This window comes from Selaginella moellendorffii, unplaced genomic scaffold, assembly GCF_000143415.4.
Source record: "Selaginella moellendorffii unplaced genomic scaffold, v1.0 SELMOscaffold_93, whole genome shotgun sequence".
Classification (NCBI taxonomy): Eukaryota; Viridiplantae; Streptophyta; class Lycopodiopsida; order Selaginellales; family Selaginellaceae; genus Selaginella; species Selaginella moellendorffii.
In genome coordinates this window covers 377,855-402,665 of record NW_003314354.1, presented here as the reverse complement: position 1 = coordinate 402,665, position 24,811 = coordinate 377,855, and the positions used below count along the sequence as shown (strand labels likewise).

General features: G+C 49.9%; 9 protein-coding genes and 1 long non-coding RNA gene across 12 annotated transcripts; 3 read left to right on the top strand and 7 right to left on the bottom strand.

Annotated features, from left to right (window-relative positions):
• Positions 1 to 1,731: 1,731 nt before the first annotated feature.
• LOC112341895 lies at positions 1,732 to 3,972 on the bottom strand. Its single transcript, XR_002990735.1, has 6 exons — positions 3,727 to 3,972; positions 3,540 to 3,668; positions 3,129 to 3,483; positions 2,636 to 3,056; positions 2,434 to 2,568; positions 1,732 to 2,374 (listed from the first exon to the last, which is right to left on the bottom strand). It is a non-coding gene; the product is annotated as an uncharacterized LOC112341895 (long non-coding RNA).
• Positions 3,973 to 4,576: 604 nt separating this feature from the next.
• LOC112341894 (protein HUA2-LIKE 1-like) lies at positions 4,577 to 5,591 on the bottom strand. Its single transcript, XM_024662873.1, has 5 exons — positions 5,366 to 5,591; positions 5,260 to 5,312; positions 5,027 to 5,185; positions 4,842 to 4,943; positions 4,577 to 4,793 (listed from the first exon to the last, which is right to left on the bottom strand). Exons 1-5 carry the CDS (start codon positions 5,538 to 5,540, stop codon positions 4,671 to 4,673), a joined length of 612 nt encoding a protein of 203 aa, XP_024518641.1. The 5' UTR covers positions 5,541 to 5,591; the 3' UTR covers positions 4,577 to 4,670.
• On the bottom strand, positions 5,562 to 6,704 carry LOC9629509 (phosphoglucan phosphatase LSF2, chloroplastic). Its single transcript, XM_002988999.2, has 4 exons — positions 6,422 to 6,704; positions 6,142 to 6,347; positions 5,887 to 6,051; positions 5,562 to 5,811 (listed from the first exon to the last, which is right to left on the bottom strand). Exons 1-4 carry the CDS (start codon positions 6,681 to 6,683, stop codon positions 5,614 to 5,616), a joined length of 831 nt encoding a protein of 276 aa, XP_002989045.2. The 5' UTR covers positions 6,684 to 6,704; the 3' UTR covers positions 5,562 to 5,613.
• Positions 6,705 to 6,770: 66 nt separating this feature from the next.
• On the top strand, positions 6,771 to 7,821 carry LOC9629508 (28 kDa heat- and acid-stable phosphoprotein). Its single transcript, XM_002989058.2, has 8 exons — positions 6,771 to 6,928; positions 6,987 to 7,024; positions 7,101 to 7,160; positions 7,227 to 7,310; positions 7,358 to 7,392; positions 7,452 to 7,537; positions 7,589 to 7,654; positions 7,720 to 7,821. The coding sequence occupies exons 1-8, from the start codon at positions 6,850 to 6,852 to the stop codon at positions 7,752 to 7,754; spliced, it is 483 nt and encodes a 160-aa protein (XP_002989104.1). The 5' UTR covers positions 6,771 to 6,849; the 3' UTR covers positions 7,755 to 7,821.
• Positions 7,822 to 7,849: 28 nt separating this feature from the next.
• Positions 7,850 to 8,428, bottom strand: LOC112341888. The gene has a single exon (XM_024662836.1). The coding sequence runs from the start codon at positions 8,426 to 8,428 to the stop codon at positions 7,850 to 7,852; it is 579 nt and encodes a 192-aa protein (XP_024518604.1).
• Positions 8,429 to 8,513: 85 nt separating this feature from the next.
• Positions 8,514 to 10,525, top strand: LOC9628933 (CDK5RAP1-like protein). Its single transcript, XM_024662868.1, has 3 exons — positions 8,514 to 8,646; positions 8,707 to 9,875; positions 9,932 to 10,525. The coding sequence occupies exons 1-3, from the start codon at positions 8,519 to 8,521 to the stop codon at positions 10,402 to 10,404; spliced, it is 1,770 nt and encodes a 589-aa protein (XP_024518636.1). The 5' UTR covers positions 8,514 to 8,518; the 3' UTR covers positions 10,405 to 10,525.
• On the bottom strand, positions 10,454 to 12,522 carry LOC9628932 (telomere repeat-binding factor 1). Of its 2 annotated transcripts, none has more exons than XM_024662872.1 (8): positions 12,461 to 12,522; positions 12,236 to 12,385; positions 11,893 to 12,161; positions 11,550 to 11,767; positions 11,409 to 11,493; positions 11,266 to 11,349; positions 10,897 to 11,209; positions 10,454 to 10,827 (listed from the first exon to the last, which is right to left on the bottom strand). In XM_024662872.1, exons 3-8 carry the CDS (start codon positions 12,052 to 12,054, stop codon positions 10,769 to 10,771), a joined length of 921 nt encoding a protein of 306 aa, XP_024518640.1. In that variant the 5' UTR covers positions 12,055 to 12,161; positions 12,236 to 12,385; positions 12,461 to 12,522; the 3' UTR covers positions 10,454 to 10,768. The 2 variants fall into 2 exon arrangements, with proteins under 2 accessions (XP_024518640.1, XP_002989044.2); XM_002988998.2 differs by having other exon boundaries at positions 11,893 to 12,136.
• Positions 12,523 to 12,593: 71 nt separating this feature from the next.
• Positions 12,594 to 15,060, bottom strand: LOC9628931 (KH domain-containing protein HEN4). Its single transcript, XM_024662867.1, has 7 exons — positions 14,300 to 15,060; positions 13,771 to 14,235; positions 13,444 to 13,695; positions 13,174 to 13,380; positions 13,006 to 13,115; positions 12,852 to 12,954; positions 12,594 to 12,800 (listed from the first exon to the last, which is right to left on the bottom strand). Exons 1-7 carry the CDS (start codon positions 15,023 to 15,025, stop codon positions 12,657 to 12,659), a joined length of 2,007 nt encoding a protein of 668 aa, XP_024518635.1. The 5' UTR covers positions 15,026 to 15,060; the 3' UTR covers positions 12,594 to 12,656.
• Positions 15,061 to 18,555: 3,495 nt separating this feature from the next.
• Positions 18,556 to 20,975, bottom strand: LOC9629507 (AFG1-like ATPase). Its single transcript, XM_024662871.1, has 14 exons — positions 20,907 to 20,975; positions 20,715 to 20,851; positions 20,506 to 20,645; positions 20,305 to 20,453; positions 20,168 to 20,247; positions 19,898 to 20,110; positions 19,741 to 19,851; positions 19,560 to 19,679; positions 19,372 to 19,511; positions 19,244 to 19,313; positions 19,103 to 19,195; positions 18,930 to 19,057; positions 18,734 to 18,875; positions 18,556 to 18,666 (listed from the first exon to the last, which is right to left on the bottom strand). Exons 2-14 carry the CDS (start codon positions 20,826 to 20,828, stop codon positions 18,580 to 18,582), a joined length of 1,587 nt encoding a protein of 528 aa, XP_024518639.1. The 5' UTR covers positions 20,829 to 20,851; positions 20,907 to 20,975; the 3' UTR covers positions 18,556 to 18,579.
• A 116-nt stretch (positions 20,976 to 21,091) lies between these two features.
• On the top strand, positions 21,092 to 23,801 carry LOC9629506 (calcium-dependent protein kinase 1). Of its 2 annotated transcripts, XM_002989056.2 has the most exons (8): positions 21,095 to 21,942; positions 22,446 to 22,589; positions 22,645 to 22,797; positions 22,860 to 22,975; positions 23,031 to 23,198; positions 23,259 to 23,386; positions 23,437 to 23,527; positions 23,574 to 23,801. In XM_002989056.2, the coding sequence occupies exons 1-8, from the start codon at positions 21,249 to 21,251 to the stop codon at positions 23,676 to 23,678; spliced, it is 1,599 nt and encodes a 532-aa protein (XP_002989102.1). In that variant the 5' UTR covers positions 21,095 to 21,248; the 3' UTR covers positions 23,679 to 23,801. The 2 variants fall into 2 exon arrangements, with proteins under 2 accessions (XP_024518637.1, XP_002989102.1); XM_024662869.1 differs by having other exon boundaries at positions 21,092 to 21,942; positions 23,031 to 23,386.
• The last annotated feature ends 1,010 nt before the right edge of the window (positions 23,802 to 24,811 follow it).

The window sequence follows — 24,811 nt, the reverse complement described above, 5'->3', positions numbered from 1 at the left end:
TTCTTTCAACCATAGCAAAATTTCAAGACAAGGACCTTGTCTTGTTAAGAAGGCAGGACAAAGACATGTCTTCTCTTCCCATTAATGCACTGGCAGCGCCCCTCCACCAGCCCCCCAAAAAAAACCCACATTAAACGTTTGCAAACTTGCCATCTAGCATTCCATCCCTCTTTTCTTTTTGATAGATTCTTTCCTTCTAACTTGTGAATTGTGACCCTTGGGTGATTTCCTCTCTCACAGCTTCTAGATTTGTGGTGACGCTCTGGTCCTTGTCTCCAAAACTTTTCAGTTTGGTGGGCTTTGGTCAATCGCTTCGTACTAGTCGTCTCCACAGCTGTGTGTCGTGTTGTTTCAAAGTGGAACCCATGAATCACCACAAATCTCGCGATCAAACGAAACATATCATCAACAACTATAGACATGAAAGGAGCGTGGATCTCTGGCATTCACAGCGAGCACCACATTTGTAGAGCTACACTCGCTGCACAAAAGCGATCGAGGCAGTTTTCACGAACTTCCTTGGGAAGAGAATGATCTTTTCTCTCTCGTTCCCTGTCTTTCTTGCGGAAATATTTCTGCTTTTTTCCGTGGTTGTGTCAGCCAGGCCATTTGTGTACGGGAGAACATCTCTCAAGACCGTCTAGCTTAGCTAGCTCTTTACTTTATCGTATTGTGAAAGGGACGAGAAACACTGGACACTGGAAGAGCGCAAAGCTCTTTCGTCGTGTGTGGATCAGATTCCCAGCTGATAGCAAGGCACAGCACTACTGGCGTTTGTTTGTAAGAATCACTGCTGACAGATCAAACTCTCGGACCACAAACGCAGAAAAAACAAGCTTTAAACCATCATCAAATTCGCTAAAACAACCAAGAACTCCCTCTCTCTCGGACCACAAACGCAAACAAACAAAACCATCATCAAATTCTCTCTCTCTCTCTCTCTCCATGTATGTATGTATAAGATCCCACATGTATGGCTTTGAAGGCTTGAACGTATTGACTACGTAAAAAACAGACTTTTGCTTCTCTCCAATCGATGTGTCCAGATCATCTAAACGTATAGAATGTAGCTATATACCGATTTATCGCCCGTCCAGCTCGCAAAGATGGCAATGGCTCGTCGTGGCATGGGGGACGAGCGATTGATGGATCACGTCCAAAACAAAGACACAAACACCACCACCTATACGAAGCTTTTGTCAAATGGTTTTGGCACGACCTCCTAGACTTCCAAAGTCAGTCTTAGTTGCTTTGAGACTTTTTTACTGCGTGGATCTTGTTCTGTTCTAAGTTTTCTTCCTTGCGTTTCATTCAAACCATCCAAGCACAAGACAATTTAATCTTGTTTATCGTTGTTCGAGGGCGAGGATATGTTGAAGTTCACGTCAATCTGGATAACTTAACCCCAAGGAACAAACCCAAATCGGTCAAACCACGTAAGTAGCGAGCTATCGTGAAGTGGAAGGATGGGATTTGGAAGAACTAAAAAAACACACACGGTGGTGGAAATCCCGGGAGGAGTATTACCAACACTTTGATCATAAACCATCCATCCATTCATTCATTCATCCACTCGTTGGTGGGAGTGAGCTGTGCCGTGTGGAGCGAATGTCAAACTTGTTCACGAGAGTTTCATGCATTCCAAGGCAGACCCTTTCCCGTCGTTTTGTCGCTTGTTCTTGCTCTCCTCGATCTCCCGGCCAAAGATATTCAAAGCTTTAGAACATACTATGAAATGATTCTCCTCGTTATTGTTAATCTCTTCGGCCAGGATCCCTGGAAGACACGAAACAATCAGCCAAAAACACAAGGACAAAAAACAACGAGAAAGAAAAACTCGAGACGTTTCTCCAAAACCAGCGTAACTTGTCTTCACCACCACTCTGTTTTCTTGTCTAAAAATTGTAGCTTTGATCCAGAGCGAGCACCGAATCCAATAACGGAACTCTGTCCACTGCCCCGAGAGCTTTAAATCTTCTCACAGAGACTGATATGGTCCTGTTCGTCGTCCATTTTCTTTCTTTTGTTCTTGGCTTTTCTTTTCGCTTCTTCCCTGCTTTGCTTCTTCTTCCGGCGATCTTCTCTCGCTTAAAGACCACCCGTGAGCTCTTCCAGCTACAGCTCCAACACTGTTCCTTTCTCCCCTGTTGGACAACCAGGTACTTGCAATTTGGGCGGGCTTGGGAAAAGGTGCCCCCCCAATGACTAAGTGGCTGCGTGGTCGTGCGTCGCCGAGGACTAGACGAGGATCTCGGTCGAATCGTACCAGTACCACCCCTGACTGCCAATGAATTCTTCAAAAATTCTTTTTTTTTCCTCCTGCTTTCTTATCTTTTCCAGAGGCCGCTTGCTTGCTCCATCGAATTCACACCACCTGATTGATTGGAGTTAGCTATTCCCAGGTAGCTACAACAATCTTATAGACTGACTTACTTGGTAGTGGTGGTAGACTACCACGCCTCCGAAAACCATTGTCATAATGGCGGAGCATTTCTAGGATCTACTAGCAGGAGCGCCCGAGTCGCGACCGAGAAAAATTCTCTTTGACTGCCGCAAAGAAAACCACACCTGGAGAGCACAGTTAGGTAGTATAGCCTTTGAAAGTCTCAGCATAGCTCTAGTAAGTATAAAGTACCTGGAAGAGCAAACCTTCTCCGTAATCCACCATCGCCACCATCGCTGTCTGCTTTTTTTTCTTTCCTTTGCTGGCCAAGCTCCAAATGTAGAGGCACCTGTTCCTTTCCAAACTGCGTCTTTCCTCCGCTCTCACATCTGTGAGCCCGTTCAGCTGCGCTACTAGTAGGCCTGATTTCTAATGTTTTTTATGATCTTCCCTTCTTCTCACACTTCAAGGAATGCTGTAGCGGCTGCTGCTGTAAGTTATGGCCATTTTTCTAATGTTCCTTTCTTCTTATCGGTGCTGCTGCTGCTGCCCTGGCGGGAATAAATGCGGGTACTGTCGGCGGCTCGGCTTTAGCTCTGTTTCAGAATCCCCAAAGTTGCAGTGCTGCCAAGACGGATTTTCCTCAGAGCTCTTAGGATTTCCTAATCGCAGCCTGCATACAAGGCTTAAAAGTTTGAGAATGAAAAGCCAAGGATCACATCTTGCTTATATAAGTGGATAGTACCTTGTGTGGAGTACAGACGAGACGTGCAAAGCAACCTGGCCATGCAACGCCAGGGCCGGGGACGTCACTGCACACTGGCAGCCTTCTTTTATGTGAAACGAGGGCGATACCCGCGTCAATCATATCTCTCCAGCTTCTGGAGGCCAGCACCAGCTTATTATGCCTTTAGCACACACATCATGATGGACCTGAGACCACATGAGCATGTCAAAATGGAGAGATCTAGCACGTACTTGGTTTAAGTTCAAGGCCGAAGGAACTAAAAGGGAGATAAGAAAGACAACCTCTGCCTTCCTCCTCCTCGTCACTGGATCTGTTTAAGCAAGACTTTCTAAGCGGACCAAAGTTCCAAGGCCTGGAAGTTTACAAACATAAGCATAGCACAGGAGAGAAAAAAACAGGAGGGGGAACCTTGGCTTGCATGGTACCCTTGGTCTTTGCTGGTCATCGTTGAGTTGCTGCCGGATTGGAGTACAAGCAACACGTTTGTCCTCGGAGCTTTGTCCTCAAGTCCGAATCAAACAAAATCGACGCTCAGAACTTCAAGCAACGAGTCCGTCAAGCGACATTGTAACCAGCAACCAAAGGATCCACGTACCTTAATGGAAAAGAGAAATCACTTGCCAAAAGAGAATTTGCAGATCCGAACATCCGCCCACCAGATGCGATGAACAAGACCAGCACCGTGCAGAGCGGCGAGAGCAGCAACCCCGTCCCTCGCGAAGTTCTTACGCACCGTGCTGACGCTCGGCCAAGCCACCGCACGAACCAGTCCAGTTGAGACACGTCCAGCTGAATCGTTTACTAGAGCCGCTCGTGCACGTTAAACAGCGCCAGCATTCTGAAAAAGATGAGAAACAACGAGCCGTAAGTAGTGCTGTAGTGCTGTAAGTCTTACCACCAGCTGCTAGAAAGTAGAGCTTGAAGAACACCAGAGCAACTTCCACACGGTCGCTTTCGCTTAAGTCGTAAGTCCCTGTCAATGGTTCCAGTTGCCGAGCCGAAGCTCTCTTCGCAAAGAGCTGCCATTTCGTGCCAGTCACCGCAAAGGCGATGAGAACTCTGGCGTTTCCAGTAGCTTCCTCTCGGCAGCACCTTCTACGTGCTACTCGTCGGTGTGTTTCTCGTGCATGGACAATTGACAGTCAAGATGGCTAGCCTGATCACTGGAGATCTTGAGATGATCGCACAGCTTGGAAACTCGCAACCTGTTCCCCGGAACCGGAAAACGAAGATCCAGCGAGCTCATGGAATAGAACAATAGCTTTCCTCTACCAAATGCCACAGGAACTAGCACTATTTCTCGAGGGCGATTGGGAAACGCCCGCGCTATTTTTTCCCGGGGGACAGCCCTCGTAGAAAATCTATTTCCCGCTCCCATACCTCTGCGCTACAAGCTTTGAGCTGCCCGCTCGCATCGCTATACCCTAAACCCTAAAACAAGCAGGTTGAATGCTCAAATCCAACGGCTCCTATTAATTTGATGTGTTTACGTTGCTAATCCAAATTTGCGAAGATAAAGGAGACAACCCTTCTACTTATCTATACAAATTGTGCGAGTGCTTTCTCCTTGTCATTGTCGTGCATAACAAGAGCTCCAGCAACAGCGGTGGATGGAAAGCCCATCTCTCTAAGGAGACTATACGCAGAGCAAAATTCCACCACCTGGAAGCTAGAAACGTAAGCAAGAAAAGAGAGAGGAAACTTTGGTACCTTAGCCTGCACATCGCCGTAAGCCGCCACTCCCAAAGACACTGCTTCTCTACTTAATCCCATTGACAAGTATTTGCTGATAACAGGATCGTCGTTCGCTTGCTGGAAGACAGAACAAAAGAGGAGAATCACACAAGGCTAAGAAAATTGCTATCACTGGAGACGAAGAACAGCGAAGAACTTACACTAGCAGAGGCTGTCTCACCGCCATTTGCCAGCTGATGTTGCCGGATTTGAGTGCGAACACCTCTCTCGGCATCGTCTATAACTTTGCGCTCGAAATCGAAATCAAACTGGGCGATCGATGTTCTTGGAACTTCTCCGATAACTGGAGACAATTGCACCTGTAAGAAACCATTGATAAGAAAAAGAAAGAAAACCCATGAATTGCCCTCCAAAGAGAGATTTTTATCCTCACCGGAGGCGCCATTCGATACTGTGGCTTGAGCGCGACCTTGATACCAAGTCCTGCTGCATAACAAGCGTTGATCCAACAGCAATGAGCTGCGAGCGAGTAGACTTACATGATTGAGGAGGAGCTCCAGGCACGGGCGGCAGCGCCGCGCGATTCACAGTCGGAGGCGCCGGCGCTTGCTGCGGGAGACGAGGATAGAACGATGACGATGACGGATTGGGGGGCGGCGGCCGCGTTGGATGATGCTGGTCATACCTCCGCCGATCGTAGGCGGCCTCCATCATCGCCAAGAATTAGGGCTCATAGTGCCAAGAGCCCTAAAATCTATTAAAATTTATTCCCATGATTGTAGAACTTCTACCGAAGCTTTCTCACGCGCTGTTGGATTAGTCTTCTTTCTTCTTCGGAAACGTCCGTGAAGGCATCCTCTGGAAGCTTTTCCAGCGGAAGCTTGAATGGATCGTCGTTCGCTAGATCATAAGTGGCGCCACGAATCGCTTCTTTCTTTGGCCCACACGGGCGCTTGGATGTGAGCAGTGAGTACGCGGTGTCCATCTGGAAGAACAAAACTAAGATTTGGAAGAGAAAAATGCCAAGCTTGAAGAAGAAAAAGAGCAAAGTTCTACTTACATCCATGTCACAAAACCAGTAGAGGTAGGCAATGGCCACTGCCGGTGATCTTCCCAGGCCGGCGGTGCAATGGACATAAACGCTGCCGCTGGAGATCGCGCTCTCGAGAGCAGCTACTGCTCTTGGCAGCTCGTTGCGTAGCGAGTTTGGATCAAAGTCTCGCGCCTGGAACCAAAGTAAAACAAAGATCGAGCAAAACTGAGAATGCCATCGAGGAGTAGAACGCAAAGATCGAGCAAATATGAGAAAGCGTACCGGGATACGAAAGTAAGCGATGCCATGAGAGGCAGATTGTTTCATGATCGCGGGCAAGTCGATACCCCAGTACTCGACATCTTTGTCTTGCTGCAAGTTGAGGATCGCCCGGACGCCTTCTTCCTCGTACAGGCGAGTGATGTCCTCTTTGCACTGCGGTTGCGAACCTACGATGAGATTCTTCTCTATCACAGTGAAATGCATGCCTGCATTACCCTCAATCCACACAAATTCCAGCACGAACTAGACAAATGGAAACGAGGAGAGGAAGAACACCGACCTAGATCGTGGTGATACTCATACGGATTCCTCATCTGCCGCTGCATTGCTCGATTGTAGTCGTCAGACTTAGCTGCTGCCGCCGAAGTATCTGGATCCGCGGCTGCTGCTGCCACCAAAATCGAACCTAATTTCAACGATTGACTGGATCCAGCGCTCAGATAGCCAATGCCGCGCCCGCATTGCACTGAAATCCTCGTGTTCCTGCTGGACGCGATCGGATTAAGCGGAGAGAGGAAGGAGCCTGGCGCCAAAGACGCCATAGCTCACAGAAAAGGCCCTAATTTTCAATTTACTCTGTTTTAGGGTTCACGTTTTTGTTGGGCTTATTGGAATCGAACTCGAGACCTCCGAGTTTTAGGGTTTGTTTATTGTGGATCTCTATTGCTCCAAGGCGCTCTCGGCGGTGGAGCTGCGCTTTCGCCAGTCATGGGGAAGGGCGGAGGCCGCGGGAAGTTCAAGGGAAAGCCTACGGGCAAGCGAAATTTCTCCACGCCGGAAGAGATGGGTAACGTATTTCTTCCTCGCTTGCCTATCTTGGAGCTGAATTGATCGCATTCACGCAGCTGCTGGCACGTCTGGGAAGCCTCGCACATTTAGACGGGTAAGGCGCGCTTTGCTCGAGTCTATGTCGTGATTTCTCTATCGATTCTTTGTTTTTTTCTTCGCTTTTTCTTCAGGAAGAGGAACCAGAGGAGGAGTCCGAGGAGTCTGAGGCAGAATCGGAAGAGGAGCCGGAGGTATTCGTTCATCGTTTTTTATTGTTGATCTTCTCATTTGGTTTTGTTATGCTCTTTCTTTCGCAGAAGAAGAAAGGCACTCAAGGCGTGATTGAAGTGGAGAATCCCAACTTGGCGAAAGCCAAAGGGACCAAAGCGAAAGATGTTGATGTAAGTGAGTAGCTTTCGAAATCGCGTTTATTCCATTCGTTTTGTAGTTGGACAGACCAACCGAGCTCTCGAGACGCGAAAGGTAAAGAGAACTTTTTTAGAATCTTTGAAAAAAAACTGACTTTTGCGTTGATCGATCAGGGAGGAGCTTGAGAAGCAAAGAGCACATGAACGCTATCTCAAACTCCAGGAGCAAGGAAAAACTGAGCAAGCTCGAAAGGATCTTGGTAAAGTTTCTTCTCTTTTCTTCTCTCTTTACAGTGTGGTTTTTGCTGTAGAACGCTTAGCAATGATCAGACAGCAGAGGGTGGAGGCTGCGAAGAAACGCGAAGAGGAAAAAGCTGGTAAAAAGAAGATTTTTCCCAATCCATCCACTGGAAGCTAAACAAGAATCTCTTTGTTTTCGCAGCCAAGGAAGCCAAGAAGCTCGAAGCACGGAGATGATGATTCGCTCGAACGAAATCTAAATACGAAACCACCATTTGAGATTTGTAAGTTCCAATCTTTGAAATTTTGTTCTTCGTTCGTCGTCCAAGCGCTCAGATGCACAGCTTCTCGATCGCTGCGATAAGCTTTCTGCGAGGCCCGACTGGAAGAACACCAATCTGCTTGAGAGCATCCATGGTGAGATGCGAGAGCTCGCTCACATCGATCTTGTGCTCCTGGAAGAGCCGCGCAAACCTTCCCAGCCCCTTGGAGCCCAGCCACAGTCGCAATCCTCCTCTTCTCTCCACCCTCTTTCTCAAAAACAGTGTCTTGGTCCTGTGAATGAGATTCTCCTCCTGGCCCGGCGCTAGCAATCTCGCCAAGGCCCCTGGATTGATGCTTGGGACGATAATCTCCTTTCTCTGGCGCTTCCTCTCCCTCTGCCTCTCCTGCGATTGCTCTGGATTCTGGCCGCGATCGCGATCGCGCTGCCGCTGCCGCTTCTCTTTCCTCCTGTTCTTGTGGATCTCCGGCCTCGGAGGCAACGCGGGGATGATGAAGACGATCCGCTGCTGGACAATCTCGACTTCTAGATCGTCGGCAGGGCGTTGCTCTTGCGCTTCCTCTTCTTCTGGCTCCAAAGCGTCATCCTCGTCCGAGAGATCGAGCTCGGCAATGCCCGGACTCTCCATCGCACGAAGAACCCTAATTCTACTCGCAAGGGGATAAAGGTAAAGATAAAGTAGGGTTTTAGGGTTTATGGAGGATTGATGGAAATGGCTATGGTGCCAGGGAGGAGCCTGTGCGTCGCGGCCTCCACATTCGCCAGCGAGCATTGGAATACAGGGAGGGCGCGGCTGAGATTCGCGAATCGCGGCGTGCGAGCGGCAGCAAGCATCGCCATTCTGCCGTAAGAGCGCAGATTTTTGTTCTTGGATTTCTATGGATGTCTCCCTTTCCCTCTTCCCAGCACTGCCGAGGAATCGCCTTCCTCGCCCTCGTCGATCCTGGAAGGAAGGAAGCTCTATCTGGAAACGTATGGCTGCCAGATGAATTTCAACGATCTAGAGGTGGTTCTCGCGATCATGAAGAAGGCCGGCTATGGCGACATCGTCCAGCTCCCCGAGGAGTCGGACGTGATCCTCATCAACACCTGCGCCATCCGGGACAACGCCGAGAACAAGATCTGGCAGCGTCTAAACTACTTCAAGCACATCAAATCTAACTGGAGGAAGAATGGAACCAAATCTTCCAGGCCTCCTCCCAAGGTCGCGGTTCTCGGTTGCATGGCTGAGAGGCTCAAAGAGAAGCTCATCGAGGCGGACAAGATGGTGGACGTGGTTTGTGGCCCCGACGCATACAGGGATCTTCCGAGGCTGCTTTCTTCGGTGGAGCAGGGCCAGCAGGCGATCAACACTTTGCTCTCGCTGGAAGAAACTTATGCCGACGTCTCGCCGGTGAGGATCGCCAAGGACTCGGTGACCGCCTTTGTGTCGATCATGCGAGGCTGCAACAATATGTGCTCGTTCTGCATTGTTCCTTTCACTCGGGGACGCGAGCGCTCGCGTCCGCTGGAATCCATCGTGAGAGAAGTTGGGGAGCTGTGGGAGCAGGGCGTGAAGGAAGTTACTCTCCTGGGGCAGAACGTAAACAGCTACTGCGATCTCTCCAACACTCCGGGAATCAGAGAAGGAGAAGAGGACACTCCTGACGAAGAACAACGCCGCGAGGAGGAAAAGAAGAAGACGAAGAAGAGCGAGGCTGTGGTCGTGGGACAAGGCAAGCACGCGATCAAGTACTTCCAGTCGGACGTTCTCAGCTCGGGTTTCTCGGCGATCTATCGCACCAACGAGTCGGGTCTGCGTTTCGCGAGCTTGCTCAAGTGCCTGGCGGAGACGTATCCCGAGATGCGCTTCCGGTTCACGTCGCCTCATCCCAAGGACTTCCCGGACGACTTGCTGCTCGTGATGAGAGAGCAGCACAACGTCTGCAACAGCATCCACTTGCCGGTCCAGAGCGGGAGCTCGCGGGTTTTGGAGAGGATGAGACGAGGCTACACTCGCGAGGCGTATCTCGAGCTCGTGGAGAGGATACGGGAGATCATCCCGGGTGTAGCTCTCAGCAGCGACTTCATCGCAGGTAGAAAATTTTTCGTTTTTTCTGCTTGCTCGAAGTTCGAATTTTTTCTCTTTCAGGATTTTGCGGTGAGACCGAAGAAGATCACCTCCAAACTCTCAGCATCGTCGAGACCGTCGGCTACGAGATGGCCTACATGTTCGCGTACAGCATGCGCGAGAAAACTCCAGCGCACAGGCACGACGTAGACGACGTTCCAGAGGAAGTGAAGCAGCGCCGCCTCTCGGAGCTCATCGCCACTTTCAAGAGATCATCCGCCGCCAGGTACCATTCCCAGCTCGGGAAGACGCAGCTCGTTCTCATCGAGGCTCCAAACAAGAGAAATCCCAACGAGTGGGGAGGACGCTGCGACAGCGGCCAGAAAGTCTTCTTCTCCAGAGCTCCAGTCCCGGACCACCAAAGCGGCGACTTGGTGGACACCAAGCCCGGCGATTACGTCGCAGTGAAGATCCTCGACACGACGTTTGCGTCGCTCCGCGGCGAGCCGCTGCGCAGGACGAGCTTGCAAGCGTTCTACAGCGAGCCGAGTTAGATCACGCGAACTTTCGCTAGATCACGAGAGAAAAAGAACTTTGCGCGCGTTTGGAAGCGAGAAAGCTCTCGCTGTGAATGAATCTATTGGAATTACAAAGCCTTCCTGTGGTTTTAACATACAAACTTTTCTTTCCCTGTCTCTATCGTGCTCTATCTCTCCCTTTCTGTCCCTCTCATAAATTACAGATGGTGTGATGAGTGATGAAGTGGTAGCAATGGTGAATGAGATGATGTTTTTGGATGCACTGCTTACTTGCCTTTGCTTTACTTGTGAGTTGACAAAGGGTCGTCGTAGCGACCCACACGGACACCAAAGTTAAACCAGCTTTTCCCAAAAATGCGACCGCCCAGGCGAGGGAGAGTTAGATGGCAGCAACTACGGGGAGTGCTTCGCTAGGCACAGGAGCTGCTGCTATTAGATCTGCAAAGCACACCAACAAAACAAAAAACTTACAAAAACTCGAAAGGATGGAAGTAAACAGAGACATACCTTTCCCGGACCTTGCAGCCAGAGCTACGGCTTCTTCGGCGGCAGCCTCGGCCACGGCCTCGGCGGCCTCGGCTTCTCTAGCTGCTTGTTCGGCTGCGGCGGCGGCGGCCTCGGCGTCTGCGACGGCTTGAGCGGCCAGCCTCGCAGCCTCCTCCGCCGTCTTCATCTTCGACCTGGCATTACTCAAGTCGAACGCGGTTGCGGTTCTCAGGAATTTTGGCGACGTCTCGTCCAGATCTTGCCGTCGTAACCGTGTGCCCTTGGCTGTCTTGCCGAAAAACAAGTAGTCTCGCACCTTGAATGATTTACCTACCTGGCTATCACGCTGATCTTTAGACTGAACAGTAAAATTGAGATATAGTTTCGTACCTTTACCAACTTTCCTTGAGCCGTCAAAGCTTTCAACTTCAAGGTGAGTAACTTCCGAAATCTAGATGGTACTCTCTGATGCTCCTGAGAAGCGAAAAGGAAACACAGTGAGGCAAGAGCGAGAGCAAAAGAAAACTCCTCACCTCGATGTAGTTTGCGATTGCCGAGATGTCTGAACCATTAGGTTCTTTGAGTGTGAGTATGGCTTCAGACACGAGCTCATCGTACCTGCAACACACAGCCAGATACAGATGAAAGAAGAAAAAGGAGCCTTTCCCGCATACCTGGAGCCAAGTTGCTTCCTTTGATTGTAAACTGGAGGCGTTTCGTTCCCATCCTCGTCCTCATCTTCATATTCCTCTCCCTCTCCCTCTTCGGAATCACTGCTGCCACTGAGGTTCTTCCCGGAGCCAGTACGCTCCGAGGATTTCGACACACGACGCACCTTCGACCTGGGAATCCGCGGCTGGCCGGAACTAACGCTCAAGTTTCGCCATTTGTCCTGCAGCAAAGAACTGTCAGAACGCCAAGGAAAAGCAAAAAAAAAAAAAACCAACTTTGATGAGAGAAAGAAACAACCAAGCAAAAGAAAGAAAGCAAAGCAAGCAGAGAAACGATTCCACGCACCTTAAGATCCACATTTGAGCGAGCGACAAGCGCTGGTCCAAACTTTGGATCCCTCTGGATCGCCCTCCACTTCCCTGGGCCATATTTCTCGACGCCAGCGCGCAGCGCGCACTCCTCCTCTGCTGTCCATTTCTGCTTCGGCGCCCCCATACGCATCTTCATCTCTCTTTTCTTCCTGTGATTCTCCACTCGCTTCGCGCGGCGCCTCCTCCCCTCTCACTCCACCATCTCCCCGCCTCGCTCTCTTTTCTTGCACCAAACAACAAACCCTAATCACGTGACATCATCATCGTCCTCAAACCAAAAACCAAAGGGAGAAAAAAGAAGAAAATTTCCCCCTTACCTTTAAAACGAAAATGTCGTCCCTGTAGCCCAATCCACCCGAGAAATCTCGCCGCGCTCGCCTGATTCGAGCGCGCAGTGACGCCACGCTCGCCCCTGACCCGCTGCTGGCCTCGATCGCTGCGATTCCAGCACGGGGAAACAAACTCGCCTGTGTCAGTGGACAAATGGAGCGGCGATCCTGAGAAACTGTCCTCGAGGAGGCGGGTTTTCGCAAGGCGATCACCTGTTTCGAGCTCGCTTCCGCAATGCAGCGGTAGAATCGATGGCCTGCCGCTCGCTCTCCTCCTTGAGTGCACCCTAAATTCCTAGAATTCTTCTAGCCCTAAAAACAGAGTTGCGCTCTGTTTTTAGGGTTCTTTGCAAAGTAATGTAATCTTTCTTTCACACACAATTTTTATTCCTAAATAACTCCTTTCTCGCTAGCTCCTCTTGTTTCCAGACGCCGCGAATGCTTCCACGACCGTTTTGGCGATGTTGGTTTGATCTGGAGTCCCAGATATCTCGATCAATCTATCGCCGGTGGCAGTGCATCCATCGGCGAGAGTGACTTTAGCTCCGGACATCTGCATAGAGACTTGTGTTCTTGATTGCCGTTCTAGAAAACAGGAGCTCACCTTGGAAATCTGTGTCAAGTTGTCTCCATTTTGTCCAAGAACAGCAGAAAAAGTGACTTCAGGGATGAGAACATCGATCTTGGTTGACGTGACAACGCTGAGGCTGCAAAGAAGTTTCGAATTTAAGATACTGACGTTGTATAGAGTGACTTACTTGGTAAGGCCAGTCGGCAAGGCCGAACGATCTCCTGCCAAGCCATAGCTTCTCTCGATTCCAGCATAGCTTGTAAGCCGTGGCAAACCATTGTAGGCTCCTCTTTCGGTCTAGACATGGAAGAAAACTTGTCAGTCGAGATTTAAACGAGGGGGGAGGAATGAGCACCTGTTGTAGTAACCATGACGGAGGACTTCTCGGAGCTTGAATGCCGGGTGGCTGACTCGCTTGCAAACCGAAGTTCGACAACGGGGAAGTGGATCTCTGGTATCCATAGTCGTCAGAGCGGTCAGTTTTCTCTCTATACAGGTTCGCTCGCAGTCTTGAGGTGATTTGTACCAAAGCATCACGGGCAACACGTATTTCGCCTAAAACCTGGAAGTCCAAAGACCGTGTCCCGTCGCAGACGAAAGCAGAAAGTTAAAAACAAAACCATACCTGGACGACCTCGTCATTGTCTAGAGCACAAAGTGGTAGCTGCTCTCTGTCTAGAACTCGGATGATGGCTCTAGTCGAGTTCCGCATCTCACTTATGATGTTGCCACCTTTTCCCAGAAGGCAGCCTACGTGATTCGATGGAACCAGCAGCCTAGTGACAACACGCTCGGACGTCTCTCCTCCATCATCCCTGAGCTTGTCCTGGATATGAAAAACAGCCTCTTGAGCGGGCGAGAGGTCATCATCCGGGGACTGCACAGAAAGAAAGAGCTCCTCATCATCGCATGGTGGCAGCAAACGAGAAAAAGAAACTAAACCTGTTATCACCTCAACAGCAGATACGATGATGACTCTCTCTTCGCAGCCAGGAACCGCATCCGGAACGTTGATCTTCGCCCCCGTCTCCTCTTGAAGCGTCTGTATGAACTTGCCGATTATGTTGCCAATTTTTTCGCTTGGGCACAGAATCCTGAAGACCAGCTCCTCGTCCATTGGAACCAAGTGTCTGCCGGTCCCAAACTCTGATAAACCAGGCGCTGTCGGTCGCAGCAACTGATAGCCATTGTCACCAGAATCACTTCGCGGCTCAGCTCGTAGCCTTGTTTGAGGTGCCAGCGAAGTATGTTGCGGGATATAAGGCTCGCTAGCTGGAAAACCGGAGCTCCTGGAACCACCACCAAAGTTGCCGGACTGGAAGGATGCACTCGAGGGGCGATCCTTTGGCGGATTGTCCAGCAAGCGAGTCGAGATCGCGTTTAGAGCTCTCTTCACGGAAGGACGATCCCCTACAACCTGTCCAGAAAAGGAAAAAGAATGAGAAGAAGAAGAAGGAAAGACGAAGAAACACGCTAGATACCTGGACAACTTCGTCAGTCGGCAATGCACACACCGGCAGCTGCTCTCTGGGAAGTATCCGGATCTGCGACCCCGTCTCCTCACGCATCTGCTCGATGATCCTCCCCTTCTTCCCAAGCAAGCAGCCAACTTGGTTCTCGGGAACAAGCATTCTCGTCACAACTTTCTCCGAGAGATCCTCCTCCACGCTATCCGAGTCGTCCAGATCGTCCTCATACTTGTCGGCGTCGAGGATCCGCGAGTGGACTTTGAAGAGAGCTAGCTGGGCCGGACACGCCACATCCCTCCCATTCGTGTACTCGTCCATTGCTCGATCATCCTTGTCAAGAGCCGCGGGGGCGCCACCACCGCTACCAGCGGGATAGTCTTCGTCCCCGCCCCCTTCGGCATCAAAGGCCCCAATTATAATCACTCGCTCATCTGAGCCAGGGATTGCGTCCGCGATCTTGATCTTCGCCCCGGTCTGCTGCCGCAGCGTCTTGATAATGCTGCCGCCCTTGCCAATCACGCTGCCGATCCGCGACGCCGGGCAGAGGATCCGGAAGAGCTCCTCCTGCTGCTGCTGGATCAATTGCTGCTGCGAGGCGGGGATTGCCGCGCCGCGCGAGCTGTCGGATCGCCGGAACGAGGACTGGTGGCGCTTGCTGGTGTCGGAGGAGGGATAAGTACCTGGATCGTTCATGAGCATATGGCCATACGAGCGCTTGCCCGCCGCCATGGGAACCATGCCCTCCTTGGCAACGAGAATTTAGGGCAAACCAGCTCTCGCTTTTAAACCCCGGATTTTGATCTAGAATTTTATGGTGGTTTGCTAAGCGATCTGAGAAGACTGTAAGAATTTACGGCTGAGATTTGAAGTGTTGGATGCTTTAAGACAAAATCGTTTTTTCTTTTTTTCTTTAACTACGGTTTTATACTTTTTTCCCTGAGTAAATTTTCAAGTCTACTCGACTGAGGAATTGACCATCAGAACTCTGGAGCTCGCAAGTCGCATAGAAGATTAAAAATTGTCAATCCAGAGATCATTGCTCACATCATACAATCCCTCTGTAGAACAATATGAGGTTTCGCCTACTTCGATTTAGATGGCAGTTCTGACTTCTACACTTTTATTTTACAACTTTTAAAGAGAATTCACGTCATGAAAAAGATGTCCTCGTACACCTCAGCCTCTATTCCGAATGCTCTCATCCTGTGTTGCCGGATCCTGGCAACCGTGTCTAGCGGCTGCTGCTCCCTCTTGCGCTTGTGCCCCTCGCCACCCTCGGGATCAAGCGCCACAGCTCCTTCCACGCCAGAGGGCTTCACAAGCGAGGGGCGGTAAACCACCGCCCGCCGGTACTGCACACCCTCGTCGCTCTTGGCACGGACGTACATCCACTCGTCGCGATCCAAGTCGTAGACCACGGGTGGCAGAGGCTCGCCACCTTCGTCAGCCCACTTCTCACCGTCGTCGTAGCAATGGCGGCACTGGCCGGCCAGGCACACGAGATTGCCCTCGGCCTGGCACTCGAGCGCCATGGACCAGTCAGTGTAGACACCCGTCTTGTCCAAGTCCATGCTCGCAATCCCTAGCCACTGACCAGCGCCATCCATGGAGTCGAAGTAGAGGTCCAAGACATCGCTCGCAACATCTCGATACTGGCCGGTCCACACCCACACCTTGTACGTGACTTTGCCGTAGGTATCAGCGATTGCGCACGCCCGGTAGCGCACTCCCTTGTGCTCCCACACGAAAGGGAGACACCCCAGCGTATCTGTGTTATCGTTGAGTTCGCCAGTCTCGGAGATGGCAGGCATCCTCAGGGTCGGGCCCCAGGCCCGTGAACTTGATTCGTAGACACGCCAGTTATGGTTGTCCAGCAGCTTGAACTCCCCAGTCGCCGGGTCGGCACTCATGCCGTAGATCCGACCGGCTTGCTGCGGATCCAGGCGTGGGATGCTGACCCACTCGTTGGTTGCCGGATTGCCCACCGTGAACTCCACCCCGGGCGTCTCACGGTCGGACCAAGACGGCTGGCGGATGAGCACCAGGCCTGCGGAGGAGGCGACGATGTCGAAGAAGGAGCCGGGCGGGAGCGGGAGCTTCATCCACCCCGGGAGCGGAGAGACGACGCGCGACTTGGGGCTCCAGGCGCAGACGTGGAGTGGTCGAGGGTGACGCTGCCAGTGGGAGGTGTAAGCCGTCAGGAGGACACGGTCTTCGTCGCTCGAACGCGGCCGCCAAAGCGCCTTAAACTCCGCGGATTTGATGATGGCTCTCCACTCCTTGCAGACGCGGCGGGCTTGCAATAGTGATTCCCAGCCGAGCGACAGCAAGATGCGTACCAGTATATCATACCCAAGAAGCATGCTCATTGCTTACCTTCTCTAACCCTAAAATCTCACTTACAATTTGTCCTCCCACCAGCTTTCATAATGCGATTTCCAGAATGATGTAGCAGCGAGACCATCCACAAGTTTCCAACTTGTGCACCCCGCCTCTGGCACCTTTGTTGACGTATTTCATGGAGTTCCAGGAGCTCCTCAACTTGGCAGAGAAGACTCTGATTTCTACGCCAAGCTCGCTGTTTCATACTCTAGGTGCGTGTGTGTTTTTGTGTGGAATTATCTATCTGATGTCTTGCATCTTGAGGAGGTCTCTGAATACCGTCCAATGGTTTCGGAAGCTCTGTGGCCTGGCTTTCGAGCAGGAGATGTTTACCAGACAAAGGAAGGAAAGTGTTTACTCGCTACTTGAGCCAATCCAGCAAGCTCACGTACTATCCTACAAAACGAGGAAGGAATATGAGGCTTGACGTAGCTTATATTGCACAAAAATAACAACAAGAGCAAGAACATTATTAACAAGAACAAGAACATTATTTCAAGTCAGGGTCGTGCTGGGACCTTCTTCCGCTTGGGTTGAGAGAATGTCAAGAGCAACTATTTCTTTTCTGGAGCAACAACAATCCAAGGCCGAGCTGGAACCTCCTTTGGCTTGGCTTGAGATGTGGCGCTCGTACCCGCGGTGTCTGACGACTTTTCTCTCGTGGCAACTCGTCCGATTGCTTCTCCTTCATCGGGTGTGTAACAGGAAACGCTCGACATCATCGCTCGAGGAACCTTGAAACTGGTCTTGGACGTGTCCTTCCCTGAAAGCCTCACTGCGTGGTCGCCCCGGAACACAAACAGCTCGTTCTCGTTCCCCACAAACTCACGGTAGAACTCATCGACCCCGGCCCCCAGAAAGGATGGCACTTCCACCAGCCTGCCGTGAATACCACCACCATCACCATCGGTGCTACCATCCGTGACACACTCGCAAAACTTAACGCGGGCTTGCTGAGAGTGTGACAAGCAAAGCATGAGCCTGCCATTCCAATGGAAGAAGCGCAGCTCATCGGGCCAGCGGAGATCTCCTTCCTCCTGATCGCTGCCAAATCGGAGCTGCGACCACTTCCTCTCGCCCAAGTTGTAGCGAAAGATCCCATTCTGGAGCGGGAGAGGGCGTGGCGGCCAACGGCGGAACGGCCCACGGCATTTCTGGAAGACGCAGAACAAGCCACCCTGTTGATAGAAGAGCTGCGAACACGTCGAGGAATCTGCGTACCAACCCCAGAAGGGGGCATTTTGCTGCTCCCAGCGCCCCTCCTCGAACTTGTATCGATCGACCCTCCCGTTGTACTGCAGGATGGCGAGGGCAATCTCCCCTCCTGTGCGATCGGGATCCGGGAACAAGGCACCGGCGACGACACCGCGAGGAAATTCCGCATTCCAAAGACGTCGCCATTTGCCCGAGATCGGCTCGCCAATTGCGAGCGACCACACGTCGAAGAGAACAACGACGAGGCCCTCGCAAGCGCACAGGATCCTGGATCCATCCATTCCGGAGTCAAGGATCCGTCCCGAGTAGGTGTCGAATGAAGAGAAGCATAGCTTGCCTGTGGCGGTGTCGAGCGTCCAGAGATCGAAATCCCTGTCTGTCCCGACCAAGTGAGTCGCGGCGAGCGCTACCGAGCCCCTTGCGTCGGCGCAGCATCGGCGCCACAGCCTGGACACCCTACTGCAGCGGGCGAGATCGCGGCGCCGATCCAGCCTGCGAAGTATCGCGCATACCAGATCCGGGCACTCCCCCACATTCTCCATCGCCAAAGCCCTTCACAAGAACCCTAAAATGTGTTTGGCGCCAAAATGTAAAATTTAAAACCCAACGCCAAAACTTTGCGTGAGAGAGGCTTGAACTCTCGACCTCAGGTTTTAACGAAAGGCAACTGATTAGCTTAAGAGCCTTAACCTTTATTATGTACCTTTCGAAGTTTGAGAAAGGCCCATTAACGAGCGTTTGACAGTGTAGGCAGGGGTTTGCATTTCTATAAGCCTCGAGGCCTGCAAATATCAAAGATCGGTGTGATCAAGCCAGAAGTTGGGAGGTAAAGGATAAGGAAAGACATACCGCACGACGAAATGCAAACATTTCCTCGTAGCCAGACAGGAGTAGCTGCACTTTGCTGTGATCTGTGACTGGGGCGACGTTCCCCGATACAAGGACATTTCTTCGGAGCCTCGTTCCTTCAGCTTCGGTCTCAAACTGTAGCCTGGATGGAAACATAAAAAGCTGTGACCAGAGAATTGGTGAAGATAGCACTCACCCTTCTAGATCTATCAAGGGGCCCTCATCTGTTCCAAGGAAAAGTTCGTCTGGAGGAGCTGCTGCTGTGCAAATGAGTTGACACTGATGATTATATAGTTCATCCACCAGGGTGATGAATCTTCTAGCCTAGTGAAACAGTCAGTTATAAATCGTAACAGAGGCTGTATTTACCTTGTCTCGAATCTTCATGCTCATGACAGGGATACCAGTGATGAAAACAGAGTGATATCTTTGGGCGAGAGCCATGTAATCCGCTGCTCCAAGCTGTGCGTTTTCTCAGAAGCGTAAAGAGTTTTGGAAACAGAAACTTACAGGGTAATCACAAAGTTGCTCGAAAGTGAACTTTGCAACGCCGTCGCAGGACTCTGGGATTTCGAGAGCTCTGCAGCAATCACGAAAGGAATTTTACCAAATCTTTGGACACAAAAGATGGTAAGTACCTGCCAAACATAACCGGCACACGACTTGATGAAACGGTCAGGCCGTTTTTTTCTAAAGAACTGATCGCATTCTTCCATTCCAGTCTCAACTTTTCATCAGTTTGACTGTTTAAAGGCCAAAAGTAGTGCTTTTGCTCGTCCTGGAAAGAAATCTGTAAGTGATATAAAAGACTCCAAGAGAAACGCACCTTGTTATACGAGTCTGCTATCACTCGTCTGTAGTCCACTTTGTTGTCAACAGAAACGGGACACACATGTTTTTCCAAGCGTTCCAGAAACTTCAGAAACACCTCCTTCTGAAGCCCGTCCTGGCAAGAGAGAAATAAGAGTTGTAAGTCGGACACCGTAAAACTGTAATGAATTGTGGACCTTGTTCAAATCAGTGAAAGGACGATTGCTTGTAGCAACAAGAACAAGACCTCTGTTAAGAAGCCTACCAAAAATTCCGGCTAGTGCCACCGCGGTAAACGGATCAACTACCTGTGAAAGTAAATCAGAACAAGCGGTGCTGAAACCAAAGTAATACCTGGACCTCGTCGAAACATAACAAGCTTGCGCCTTCAAACTCATCTTCATCGTTGGCATTTTTTAAGAGTTCGTCAGCAATAGCATCAAAGATTGGACTGACAGAATCGGTTCGCGGTTCCAATTCTCCTTCCTCCTCTTCGTCACCCGGTTTTTCTGATGAACGCCATTCTTTCCATATCTTCTGCATGCGATCGTGAACTTCCAGCATTGCCTGAGAAAGAAAACAAGAAAGTGAGCAGCGTATTAAGTAGCGAGAGTATCTACTAACAGCATGAAAATGCATTCTTCGACGGTACTTCACAACACCTTCTGAGGAATTGAATAGCAAATCCATAAGTAACGTTTTTCCTGCAAGCAAACGCTTGACTTTTAAAAAACAAAAAACATTGTAGCGAAATAGCTTACCACAGCCAACATTTCCGTGAAGATAAATTCCTTTGGGAGATTCTGGAGGAAGAGGGCGACATCCTATTAAGTTGTCGAGATTTTTCTCTCGTTTTATTCGAGCCACCATCTTTCCAGCTCCCGGTTCAACTTGCCGTAATGTTCCTTGCCTGAAATGAAATTTTTCATCAGAACGAAACAAAACAACTTGTTTTTCCATACCTCGTGAACATCTTAGATATGGATTCTCTCCAGTTTCTTTTCGCTTGCACATTTTTCCTGGCTTCTTCTGCCTCGGCTTCCTCCTCCAGCATTTGCTCCCGTAATTCATGTCTCGTTCTCTTCCAGCTCTGGAGCTCAATCTAAAAGTCTGCTGATATTTAGAGACGAAAAGAGAGAAGAAAAAAAGCCTTAAACATCACATAACTTACATTGTAGAGCTCCATGTTCTTCTGGTGGATCTTCAAATTCTCCAGCAGCAACTCCAGCATCGACGCAACCCTGTGCTGCTGTTCGTCGTGCTTGAGAATCCCCAGCGCGACCATCTCCTCGTAGCGCGCGCGTGGCCCTGGATCCAATCAATATCAGCTGAGCTAACAAATGAATCTACACAATTAACGCACCAGAAGAAGAGGAGCTGAAGAACCTAGGGAGGCCGCCATTCCTCAGGGGACGCTTCCAGGCCACCCGCATTTTAGGTCTTCCAACAAAGACAATCGCTAAAGGAAGAAGACATTCATAGAACATCTCAACCGTCCAACATTCTACGGTTCAGATTTATTTGAGGTCTAAGCATATGCTATAGCATCTTTTAGCCTTCGACCCTCGAGATCAATTCACCGCGCGATTCGCGCGAGTCGAGAGTGCCATTGTTGCGAAAGATGTCTCCAAAAGCTCAGGAAAATCGATTTCTTTCAGAGCATATAGTCGAACCATAGTGGTGTACTTGATCATCAAAAAAGAAAATGGGGAACAGACAGGGAAGAAATGATCCCTCCAATGGTGGCCACCAAAAGTGGCCGCAAAATCAAGACCGCCCAAGAGAGGAAGAAGAAAGAAAAGAGGATTCCTCTCCCTCCAAGATGAGGAACACCAAGTCCGCCATAGCCGGATCCTCGACACCCCTCCGGGGCTCCGCGGCATTCAAGGCGGGCAACGTCCTGGGCCGCCCCTTCTCGGATCTCCGCCAGGAATTCGCCCTCGCCCGCGAGCTGGGCGCCGGCCAATTCGGCGTCACGCGCCTGTGCTCGCGCAGATCCACCGGCGAGCGCCTGGCCTGCAAGTCCATCGCCAAGCGCAAGCTCCTGGATCGCAGCGATGCCGAGGACGTACGGCGCGAGGTCCAGATCATGCACCATCTCTGTGGCCACGCCCACATCGTGGCGCTCCGCGAGGTGTTCGAGGACAAGGGGAGCGTCCATCTCATCATGGAGCTGTGCGAGGGCGGCGAGCTCTTCGATCGGATCGTCCAGCGCGGGCACTACAGCGAGAGGGCGGCGGCGACGCTGTGCCGGACCATGGTGCTTGTGCTCCAGACGTGCCACTCGCTCGGGGTGATGCATCGAGATCTCAAGCCCGAGAATTTCTTGTTCGCCAGCGCCGACGAGGATTCGCCGCTCAAGGCCACCGATTTTGGCCTCTCCGTGTTCTTCAAGCCCGGTAAGTTGTTCCTCCACCATCGCATTCTTTCCTCGAGCTTGCTAGAAAGAATAGTTGCTATTTCTTTTTCTTTTTTTGGTTGGGTCTTCGATCGATCACTGCCTACTCTCTTACGTAAATCTGGAGATCCTATCTCTCGATCACTGCCTACTCTCTTACGTGAATCTGGGGATCTTCTTCTCTCGATCACTGCCTACTCTCTTACGTAAATCTGGATATCTTCTTCTCTCGATCACTTTGTCTTTTTCTCCCTGGAATCATGTTTTTATCTTCGGATCGATCGATCGCCGGTTATGCTTTCGTCTACTCTCTTCGTACGTTTTTCTACGCTCCGAGCTCGCTCTTCGTATCTTTACGTAAATCCTGCAAATCTTCTTCTCTTTTTCCTTTCTCCAGCTTGATCATTTCTACGTGGAAATCTTCTTCTCGTTTTTTTTTCTTCAAGCAAAAAACGCATTCGGTCTAGTGTGATAGTTGGCACTTTCTCTTTTTCTGTCTTCCAGGTGAGACCTTTAAAGATCTTGTTGGCAGCGCGTTCTACGTTGCCCCCGAAGTTCTTAGACGCAACTATGGACCTGAGGCCGATATTTGGAGTGCTGGAGTAATCCTATACATTCTTCTCAGCGGAGTTCCACCTTTCTGGGCTGGTAAGAGGAAGATCATCTTATTGAACAGGGGAGATCCCATTCATTTGATCTGTAGAAACGGAGCAAGGGATTTTCGATGAAATTCTTCGCGGCCACCTCGATCTTTCCAGCGACCCTTGGCCATCAATCTCCGACGGTGCCAAGGATTTGCTGCGCAAGATGCTCAAGCAAGACCCCAAGGAGAGGATGACACCACTGGAAGTTCTAAGTACATTGCATTCTTGGTAAGATGTTTGTGGAGATATTAAGCACAGGCTTTGTCATTTCTAGACCATCCTTGGCTCAAAGAAGATGGCGAAGCGCCGGACGTGCCGCTGGACAACGCAGTGCTCTCACGAATGAAGCAGTTTTCTGCCATGAACAAGCTCAAAAAGCTTGCACTTAAGGTACTTCCATCTTTCCTGGTATTTGTTTTTGGAGAATTAGATTTGATCTACCCAGGTGATTGCCGAGAGTCTATCCGAGGAAGAGATCATGGGACTCAAAGAGATGTTTAAGAGCATTGACACAGATAACAGTGGGACGATCACTTACGACGAGTTAAAAGCTGGACTCGCAAACTTGGGATCCGCTCTCGCGGAACACGAAGTCCAGCAGCTCATGCGAGCAGTAAGTGTGCTTCTTTTCTACGTTTTAGTTCGTTCTTCTTTTTCTTTTTTCGTGTTCCAGGCTGACGTTGATGGAAATGGCTCGATCGATTACACGGAGTTTATCACCGCGACCATGCATCTCAACAAAATGGAGAAGGAGGATCACCTATACTCTGCTTTCCAGTTCTTCGACAAGGATAACAGCGGGTAAAAGCCCAAGCTTCTTTGTTTTTTTCTAGACTTCAAGTATCAATCAGGTACATCACTGTGGAAGAACTGGAGCAAGCTCTCGGCGATCTAAACATGCAAGACTTGACAGAAATCATCAAAGAAGTGGACACAGACAATGTAAGTCATCCACAGGATTGAGGGAAACTAATTTACAGCACCACAGGACGGGAAGATCGACTACGATGAATTTGTAGCCATGATGCGAGGAGCAAATCCTCCAAGAACAGCTGCTGTCGCCGCCAAAGCCGCAGAGAAGAGTTCCTCTTGAAGAAGAAGAAGAAGAAAACATAGAGGGAGATCATCCAGTGTTCTATCATATGGTGGAAGGAGGGATGGTTTCGTTAGAAAGAAACGCTTGTTTGATGGAGTACCATCTATTTCTTGCTCGTCACTTGTCCGTGTTTGAGTGTGTGTGCCGGCGTACTCCGCCCATCGTCGCCACTATTGGGAGCATCGGTGGTCTGCTGGCCGGCGTCTGACGCAACGTTCTCTCCCGCCGAGTCGCTCCCCGAATTTGAAGCCACCCCGCGATTTCCTATGTGCGAGTGGAAAAGAAACGCAGAGGAGCATAGACGAAGAGGATGGGAATGCAACGTGGGAGCTGGAGCCGTGGAGCCCAATTCGATCTAAACACGAGGAGTGGGATTTCCAAATTATATTGCTGTATTTTTTTTAACTTTTAGGATTTCAAAACGGAATCTGCGGGAATCTTCTTTGTGAATCTGTGTATTACCTTTTTGGGGCTTCCATATCTTGAGGCATCACGGTTTGACTCTGTACAGGTAACAAAATTTCTTTGTAATTCTTAATAATCGATTTGGCTGAAGATCCTCTTGATAACCAAGAACATCTACAAGATTAACTTGATAGCCTTTTAGTTATGGCCCAAACGACTGCGCATAACAGATATTGAAGTTTACATATGATTTTTCTAAATTTTGAATCTTATCTATTTGTTTGAATCAGATTAATTATTTGTACAACCCAAGAAATTCTTATTGCATATGCTTAAGCATAAATCGATGAAATTGAGAAGTAAACCATTCTCCAGCATCTTTGCCGTACCATTGCAAAGACTAAATATCTTTGTCCTACCTTCTATAATAAACTTGGGATCAAAGGCAACAGTAATGTATCCTTTTTCTTCTTGCACACTGATCTGGGTTTTCTTTCTTCCAAATCTCATATAGGTTCTTGCTGGTTTAGCTTGTTAAAAAAAACCTAGTATCAATAGCAAAACTCTTGTCTTTACACTACAATGAATAATGGCATCTGTAGTCATTTCTTGTAATATAAATGTCATCCAGAAAGAAAATAAATCCATACATTAGTACTAAGTCTCACTCAAACATACCTTGAACATGGAAGAGATTATAGAATTGATACATTTCATTAATGAGA

Bases quoted from the DNA above. Each gene is read 5' to 3' on its own strand.
- LOC112341894 (XM_024662873.1), bottom strand. From the start codon at position 5,540: ATGATGGAGGCCGCCTACGATCGGCGGAGGTATGACCAGCATCATCCA. The intron at 5,186-5,259 runs GTGAGGATAAAA...GGTTTCTTACAG, and splicing joins AGTATCGAATGGCGCCTCCG to GTGCAATTGTCTCCAGTTAT. The intron at 4,944-5,026 runs GTAAGTTCTTCG...TCTGTCTTCCAG, and splicing joins GTGAGACAGCCTCTGCTAGT to CAAGCGAACGACGATCCTGT.
- LOC9629509 (XM_002988999.2), bottom strand. From the start codon at position 6,683: ATGGCGTCTTTGGCGCCAGGCTCCTTCCTCTCTCCGCTTAATCCGATC. The intron at 6,348-6,421 runs GTCGGTGTTCTT...AGGGTAATGCAG, and splicing joins TGAGTATCACCACGATCTAG to GCATGCATTTCACTGTGATA. The intron at 5,812-5,886 runs GTAAGTAGAACT...TTGTTCTTCCAG, and splicing joins ACTGGTTTTGTGACATGGAT to ATGGACACCGCGTACTCACT.
- LOC9629508 (XM_002989058.2), top strand. From the start codon at position 6,850: ATGGGGAAGGGCGGAGGCCGCGGGAAGTTCAAGGGAAAGCCTACGGGC. The intron at 7,311-7,357 runs GTAAGTGAGTAG...TTCGTTTTGTAG, and splicing joins CCAAAGCGAAAGATGTTGAT to TTGGACAGACCAACCGAGCT. The intron at 7,393-7,451 runs GTAAAGAGAACT...TTGATCGATCAG, and splicing joins GAGCTCTCGAGACGCGAAAG to GGAGGAGCTTGAGAAGCAAA.
- LOC112341888 (XM_024662836.1), bottom strand. From the start codon at position 8,428: ATGGAGAGTCCGGGCATTGCCGAGCTCGATCTCTCGGACGAGGATGAC.
- LOC9628933 (XM_024662868.1), top strand. From the start codon at position 8,519: ATGGTGCCAGGGAGGAGCCTGTGCGTCGCGGCCTCCACATTCGCCAGC. The intron at 8,647-8,706 runs GTAAGAGCGCAG...CCCTCTTCCCAG, and splicing joins GCAAGCATCGCCATTCTGCC to CACTGCCGAGGAATCGCCTT. The intron at 9,876-9,931 runs GTAGAAAATTTT...TTTCTCTTTCAG, and splicing joins CAGCAGCGACTTCATCGCAG to GATTTTGCGGTGAGACCGAA.
- LOC9628932 (XM_024662872.1), bottom strand. From the start codon at position 12,054: ATGAAGATGCGTATGGGGGCGCCGAAGCAGAAATGGACAGCAGAGGAG. The intron at 11,494-11,549 runs GTATGCGGGAAA...TGTGTGTTGCAG, and splicing joins AGGAAGCAACTTGGCTCCAG to GTACGATGAGCTCGTGTCTG. The intron at 10,828-10,896 runs GTATGTCTCTGT...TGTGCTTTGCAG, and splicing joins GGCTGCAAGGTCCGGGAAAG to ATCTAATAGCAGCAGCTCCT.
- LOC9628931 (XM_024662867.1), bottom strand. From the start codon at position 15,025: ATGGTTCCCATGGCGGCGGGCAAGCGCTCGTATGGCCATATGCTCATG. The intron at 13,696-13,770 runs GTGATAACAGGT...CTTTCTGTGCAG, and splicing joins TCATCGTATCTGCTGTTGAG to TCCCCGGATGATGACCTCTC. The intron at 12,801-12,851 runs GTGAGCTCCTGT...GTCTCTATGCAG, and splicing joins ACTTGACACAGATTTCCAAG to ATGTCCGGAGCTAAAGTCAC.
- LOC9629507 (XM_024662871.1), bottom strand. From the start codon at position 20,828: ATGGTCGCGCTGGGGATTCTCAAGCACGACGAACAGCAGCACAGGGTT. The intron at 20,454-20,505 runs GTATGGAAAAAC...ATTTCATTTCAG, and splicing joins ATATCTAAGATGTTCACGAG to GCAAGGAACATTACGGCAAG. The intron at 18,667-18,733 runs GTATGTCTTTCC...TGATATTTGCAG, and splicing joins TGTTTGCATTTCGTCGTGCG to GCCTCGAGGCTTATAGAAAT.
- LOC9629506 (XM_024662869.1), top strand. From the start codon at position 21,249: ATGGGGAACAGACAGGGAAGAAATGATCCCTCCAATGGTGGCCACCAA. The intron at 21,943-22,445 runs GTAAGTTGTTCC...TCTGTCTTCCAG, and splicing joins CTCCGTGTTCTTCAAGCCCG to GTGAGACCTTTAAAGATCTT. The intron at 23,387-23,436 runs GTAAAAGCCCAA...AGTATCAATCAG, and splicing joins TTCGACAAGGATAACAGCGG to GTACATCACTGTGGAAGAAC.